The following is a 6530-nucleotide window of genomic DNA, read 5'->3' as shown; positions in this document are numbered from 1 at the left end:
TTGAAAAAAGCCACCATAATGATGTACCCTCCATACATTACTAGTGACTGTGACTAAAGCAATTAATCCAAACCATTTAGCATGGCTCTCTTTGAAGCTTCATTAAGAACATACTGGTGGCGGCGATATGGCGGTTTGCGCAGCCCTGCTCGAACAGGGCAAAGAGCTCGCTGGGACTGGCCGCCTGCTTTGTCTCTGCTCCCTGGGCAAACACAAGCCCCTTTTTGTCCTTCTTCATTTCAATCCGCTTGCTGAATGCCTCGGCGGGGCTGACAAAGAGGTCCTGCAGGCGCTCATTATACAGCTCCAGCATGTAGGCAGAGACCTGAGAAGAACTCGGAACACGGAACAGGAGGAGAGTGGGAGAGAGGAGGGGAGGAGTGAGGGAAAGGAGGAGGGAGGAGAGAAGTTGGGGAAGGAGGAGAAATCAGAAGATGAAAAGAGAGAGGTGTAAAACAAATTAACAAAGGGAGGTGAGAGGATTAATGGAGAAGAGGAGAGGAGAGGAGAGGAGAGGAGAGAAGAGGAGAAGAGAGGAGAGGAGAGGAGAAGAGAGAAGAGGAGAGGAGAGGAGAGAAGAGGAGAAGAGAGGAGAGGAGAGGAGAGGAGAGGAGAGGAGAGGAGAGGAGAGAAGAGGAGAGGAGAGGAGAGAAGAGGAGAAGAGAGGAGAGGAGAGGAGGAGAGGAGAGAAGAGGAGAAGAGAGGAGAGGAGAGGAGAGGAGAGAAGAGGAGAAGAGAGGAGAGGAGAGGAGAGGAGAGGAGAGGAGAGGAGAGAAGAGGAGAAGAGAGGAGAGGAGAGGAGAGGAGAGGAGAGAAATAAGGAGAGAATAGATATACTAGTTCATTTTTCTTAATATCATCTATCACAAACTGAAAGAGCAAATGCAAGCGAGAGTGTATAGCACTCTGAGAGTCGTGGCTGATGTCAAACCTTCAACCTACCTTGATGTCAAACTTAGCCTCGTTTTCATGAATGATGTCAAAAATCTTGTTAAATGTTCGGGGGATGATGCCTGGGTTCTTCAGATGTTTATCTCCAACCATTGTGTAGGTTTTCCCTGAACCAGTCTGCCCATAGGCAAAGATGCACACATTGAAGCCATCAATGGCCGACTGAATGAGTCTGGGATAAAGAAAAATCAAGTAAATTAAAATCATCAGTGTTATATCACCAGCTATAAGCTAATTATGCATTAGTGTCACTTAAAAACTGGTCCCAAAAACACCTTAAAAAAAGATTGAACGTAGTATTCAGTTATTTAGTGTTATGTGCTACCTATTAGTGTCTTGGAACACCTCTTCCTGAGAACATTGAGTGTCAAATATTCGGTCGAACTGGAACTCTCGTTGACCACGTGCCGTTTCCACAGTGATGGAATATTCATCTAGTCGAGACACAATGGTGGAGTCTCCTCGGGCTATCTCGGTCCGGTTCATTGGCCTGATCCGACAGAACACTCGGATTTTACCTGCATGTGTTACATAAATGCACATATTGTGTTGGAGGAAGCAAATTCAACTATCTGAATACACGATATGCAAACTAACAACATCATTAACATTGATGCAGCTGCACATGTAAACTGGATTTATGAAAGGATGAGAACTGGGCAGCTAGATGACCATCAGCCAGCCAGGGGTAAAAGCAGAGGGGCTTGGTTTCCACCTGGGATGCCAGGTGTTACCATTAAGACCTCTTGAGGTGTCATGTGCCCCTCAATGAAACAGAAAGCACGGAGGGTGCCCACCTGAAGACCCCAGAGACACACGTCTCCTTACCCGCCACTCAAAGAATGATTGCCAATTACATTCAGGACACCTAGTCCTATACACTCAACAATCAGTTACGGAGAGCCTGATAGAAGAAATTGATAGAATGTGTCTAGACTGCCCTGGGTATGGGAGCCATAAACTCAGAACTGGGCCCATAAACAAGTAAACGCTGTTGAAAAAGAGGCTACAATCTGCTTGAGATCTGTTTTGTTTCATGGACCTTGAGTTTTTGGAATTGGCCCTGAAATGATCAGAGTGCAAGTCGTTGGGACTTTCCCAGCAAGTGCTTCCTGTGTGGACTGGAGCATGGACCAAGGTTTAAATTAAAGGAGAAGGCCTGTGACCTATCTAAAGAAAAGAGGTGATGTTCTGTGACGAGAAGCTTTTTTCCCCACTTACAGTACCTTTCATATTCTCTACCATGTTGTAGTACTTCTTTCTCATGGTCCTCTCTGCTGTGTAGTTCTCCACGGTCTTTCTATGCTCCTCTTTCAGCTGCTTCAGCTGCAAACAAGAGTCACAGTATGACCTTTATCTTAAAAAAAAAAGCCTGATGAAGGATATAACACATGTGCAGTGGACTATGTTAGTGCTTTGAGAAGTGGCATCAGTCACCTCAAATTGGAGGCATAGTAGCTGTTCTCCTACATACACCCTCTCTCTTTCTCTCTCTCTCTCTCTCTTTCTTTCTCTCTCTCTCTCTCTCACATACACACACACACACACACACATACACTCACCTCAGATTGTAGGAGCAGTAGTTGTTGTCCTACACTCTTTTCTGTGTCTGATGGCAGGAACTCACTCTTCTTGAAGTTTTCCAGATCCTGGTGAGAAATGGTGACGGCAAGAAAACAAAGAACAAAAGCAGTTTGAAAAGTGGATTGAAAGCGTCTGTCTCTCTCTCTCTCTCTCTCTCTTCGTGAGTGTGTGTGTGTGTGTGTGTGTGTGTGTGCTTGTGTGTGTGCGCGTGCGCCCTTACCACAGGATCAATCTCCTTTTCACCATCTGCAGGCCCATCCTGCCCATACTCAGGAACTGAAAGCAGGTTTCCAAACAACATCAGAATGAATGACATCCACAAGTTGCACAATAACTTCCACCATTACACATACATCATCAACAGCAGTAAAATATACAATATAGCAGACAGTAAAGGCTGAAGAAATCCTCTGTCTTGCTGTTGGATCTTGTTACCAGAGAGGTAGGCAGTAGAGCCGGTCATGATCAGATCCCAGGCCAGCTCCGTCAGTTCAAACTTCTGCAGCCGCTGTCTGGTCGTCAGCTTCAGCTCACAGTTTTTAGAAGGATCCTGTTCAGGACTAAAATCAATGAGAAAGATCAGATTTGCATGTGATATATAAATGTAAGATTTAGACTTTAGTCATTGTGGGTAGTTTATTATATGCATATAATTGATATAATATAATTATATGCATATAATAAACTACCCCCAAGGACCAAAGTCTAAGTCTTACATTTACAGTACTATCATTAATTTAGTCACTGCTTACATTTTAAATTACAGCAAGCAAGTATACTTTCCAGCAATTGCTTTTATATAGCTATTACCTTGATGTCTATACAATAACTTTCAACTCTAATATATAAATCTAATGACCAATACCATACATTTACACCTACATTTCAATCATATTTACATTGATATCTACATATTTACATTAACTGCTACTAAAGTGACAACTACAGTACACTAAGCATGTGTTTCAGCTATAGCGTCTGAGCTATAACTACAATAATACTTTTAACCCACCCTCTAGCAAATGAAACACTTTTCTGTGCTAAAATGAATAACTTAATGCTCTACAGAGTGCAAGAGTGTTTAGGATGCTTTTACATTTGTGAGTCTGTCTCATCTGCCTTCCCCTGAGGCTCAGTGTATGCTGCTGTGTCAGCCTGGTCCAGAGTCTCTTTAACTTTAGCCAGCTCGTCACGGTTCTCCTCCGCCATCTGGTCCACCAGGGCTTTCGCCTCTGCCACCTCACCATAGATATAATGGGCCTGCACAAACAAATTCAGACGAATGTTACTCAATGGACAATGAGTTTTAGTCATTTTAAATAATGACAAATCAGATTTTAAAAAAAAACATAGGCTACATTTGTGGGACTGTAGACAGCAATAGTACTGGTATCATAGTCTCACTTTCTGCACCACCGCATTGAGGAGAGCAGTCTTTGTCACAGTGTATGGTGAGTCCTCATCTCCCTCCAGATACTGGGAGATCTCTCGCTCTCTCTTGAACAGGCTCTCCTTCAGGTTCTGCAGACGAGCTTGGGCTCCCTCTAGTGGTGGCTGATCGTCATTGAATTAAAACAAAAGAAAAGTTGGATATCAGTCATAGCCGCACCATACTTATAGTCAAAGCTACACAAACACATTGTTAGATGAATACCATTACAAAATGGTTCAGGACACAACAGGACAATGACATTGGCCACAGGGGAGAAAGAGTCCCCCTCTTCTGACTGCTGGATCATTTGCTATCAGGAGAGAAACAGGCCTGCTGACACCACTTGGCAAGTGTGTAGGAGCTGACCACACAGTCCACCTACATGCAGCAGATGAGGCGTTGGGTACAGGTGTGTAGGAGGTGACCGCGGGGTCACCATTTTTATACCACCACTTCAACCAATCACAACGCAGAGCCAATTACCACTGGTTACACAGCCGTGGCCCACTGGTTAGCACTCTGGACTTGTAACCAGAGGGTTGCCGGTTCGAGCCCCGACCAGTGGGCCGTGGCTGAAGTGCCCTTGAGCAAGGCACCTAACCCCTCACTGCTCCCCGAGCGCCGCCATTGTAGCAGGCAGCTCACTGCGCCGGGATTAGTGTGTGCTTCACCTCACTGTATGTTCACTGTGTGCTGTTTGTGTTTCACTAATTCACCGATTGGGTTAAAAGCAGAGACCAAATTTCCCTCACGGGATCAAAAAAGTATATATACTTATACTTATACACATGCAGCAGATGAGGCGTTGGGTACAGGTGTGTAGGAGGTGACCGCGCGGTCACCATTTTTATACCACCACTTCAACCAATCACAATGCAGAGCCAATTACCACCGGTTACACATGCATCAGATGAGGCGTTGGGTTGCGCCAACCTGGTCTGAATGCCTGACATGCTGTCATGTGTGCCAACACAATAATGAGTCTGCCCTCCAGCACACTGGCCCATAGATCCTGCAGCCCACCTGCTCAGCACTGGCCTCAGCTGTCACCTCCTCCTGCTCCACCTCCTGGGGCTCCTCCTCTGGCTCTGGGGGTCTGAGCATCTCCTGCACCCTCCCCATCTCCAGCCGAGCCATCTGCAGCTCCTGCAGGGCTGGGGGACAAAGAGCTGGGGTTAAGGTGGGTGTGCCCACGTACACATGTAAACTAGGGCCGTGTATTGGCAAGGACGTCACGATACGATACACATCACAATACATGGGTCACGATGCAATATATCACGATATATTGCAATACTTTTTTCCGAAAATGTAAAAATGGAGCTGGAAACACAATTTGCTGTGTACCACCTGGGCAGTACAATATGTAGATCACATTATACTGATAATACAGCAGACAAATAATAAAAAAATATCGCAGTAGTCAGCTGTATAGACATTTTTGCACAGCCTAATGCTTTAATAACAAATATCGATATTTGGCAGCAGTGGTGATACGATACGATACAATATATTGTGCAAGTGCTGATACGGGCCTAATGTATACACACACACACACACAGGTAGATGTATTTACATGGCAAACAAACATTATAAAGGTGGTGAATGTGTAATCTCTTCCATTTTTATTGAATCCAACATGTCAGGAAACACAATTCACTCTCTTATTTGGCAGACTTGTTTAAACAGTAAAAAGAGTTGAAATACATGCAGACACACACAGACACGACACACATAGACAACCACACAAATACACACATACTGTATGCACAAGCATATGCACACACACACGCACGCACACGCACACACAGAATACAAGGACACTCCACCACTTTCTGGGAAAAAATAATGATCTGCCCCCAAAAACAATGTATCCACTCACTTGATGCCTGATGGCTGTGGAGAAGGTCTAACCTACTGGAGAACAGCTCCATCATCTTACTCTGAAAGACAACAGTGTGTGCTGTTATGATATACATTGTTTCTGACTTCTTCACAAAGATATTGATTACGTTCCCTGAATTATGGCCATTTATGGAAAAAGGATGTACACAAACTTGGAATATGACATTATACCCTACTTCATAGTCACAGTAGCTAACCAAATGAAGTTAGGTTTGAGCACAACCAGAAACAAAGATACGATGTAATCTGTCATGTGATGGTTTTGCTCTGTCCATTTACTTGTCCACTGATTTTACTATGCAGCTATACCTACAGTTTATGTACGGTTGATATTTTTGATATTTTTGTTTTGTTGCCAAGAGCCTTTCTGACCACAAAAGCCACAAATATAATTTCACCTGTGACATACAGTACTATGTCAAACATCCCACTTTTATCTGAAACTTGTGTGGGTAAAACTCTGAAGTGCACCTCAACCCTCTCACACAGAGACAGCAGCTAGTCAGACCTTCTCTCTCTGCCATGAGGCCATCTCTTCTCTGCTCCTCTCCTGCACGGACCTCTGCTCCTGCTGCAAGCACTCATTCTGGCTCTGCAGTTTCTGCAGGTAAAGAGGGAACAACACTGTAGGCAATGCAACCAGTGACACAACCAGGCA

At 44.5% G+C, this 6530-nt stretch overlaps 2 protein-coding genes across 2 annotated transcripts in view; both read right to left on the bottom strand.

Moving 5' to 3' along the window:
• The window catches only part of LOC121715495 (kinesin-like protein KIN-14E), a 5333-nt gene extending 2287 nt beyond the window's left edge, over positions 1-3046 (bottom strand). The window contains exons 1-7 of the mRNA XM_042101285.1: positions 2971-3046; positions 2756-2811; positions 2514-2600; positions 2178-2277; positions 1277-1469; positions 943-1123; positions 115-325 (exon numbers count right to left, since the gene is read on the bottom strand). Coding sequence (XP_041957219.1) covers positions 115-325; positions 943-1123; positions 1277-1469; positions 2178-2277; positions 2514-2600; positions 2756-2811; positions 2971-2998 — 856 coding nt within the window. The 5' untranslated portion in view covers positions 2999-3046. The remainder of the gene's footprint in view (positions 1-114; positions 326-942; positions 1124-1276; positions 1470-2177; positions 2278-2513; positions 2601-2755; positions 2812-2970) is intronic.
• Positions 3047-3627: 581 nt separating this feature from the next.
• LOC121715733 lies at positions 3628-6412 on the bottom strand. Its single transcript, XM_042101630.1, has 5 exons — positions 6381-6412; positions 5850-5910; positions 4991-5121; positions 3940-4089; positions 3628-3795 (listed from the first exon to the last, which is right to left on the bottom strand). Exons 1-5 carry the CDS (start codon positions 6402-6404, stop codon positions 3628-3630), a joined length of 534 nt encoding a protein of 177 aa, XP_041957564.1. The 5' UTR covers positions 6405-6412.
• Between the last annotated feature and the right edge of the window lie 118 nt (positions 6413-6530).

The sequence above is a fragment of the Alosa sapidissima genome, chromosome 8 (assembly GCF_018492685.1).
Source record: "Alosa sapidissima isolate fAloSap1 chromosome 8, fAloSap1.pri, whole genome shotgun sequence".
Classification (NCBI taxonomy): Eukaryota; Metazoa; Chordata; class Actinopteri; order Clupeiformes; family Clupeidae; genus Alosa; species Alosa sapidissima.
This window is presented reverse-complemented; position numbering and strand designations above follow the sequence as displayed.

Excerpts from the sequence above, each read along its gene's own strand:
- LOC121715733 (XM_042101630.1), bottom strand. The coding sequence starts at position 6,404 with ATGGCCTCATGGCAGAGAGAGAAG. Across the intron at positions 5,122-5,849 it reads CCACAGCCATCAGGCATCAA|CCCTGCAGGAGCTGCAGATG; the intron begins GTGAGTGGATAC and ends TTTGTCCCCCAG. Across the intron at positions 3,796-3,939 it reads TCAATGCGGTGGTGCAGAAA|GCCCATTATATCTATGGTGA; the intron begins GTGAGACTATGA and ends TTGTTTGTGCAG.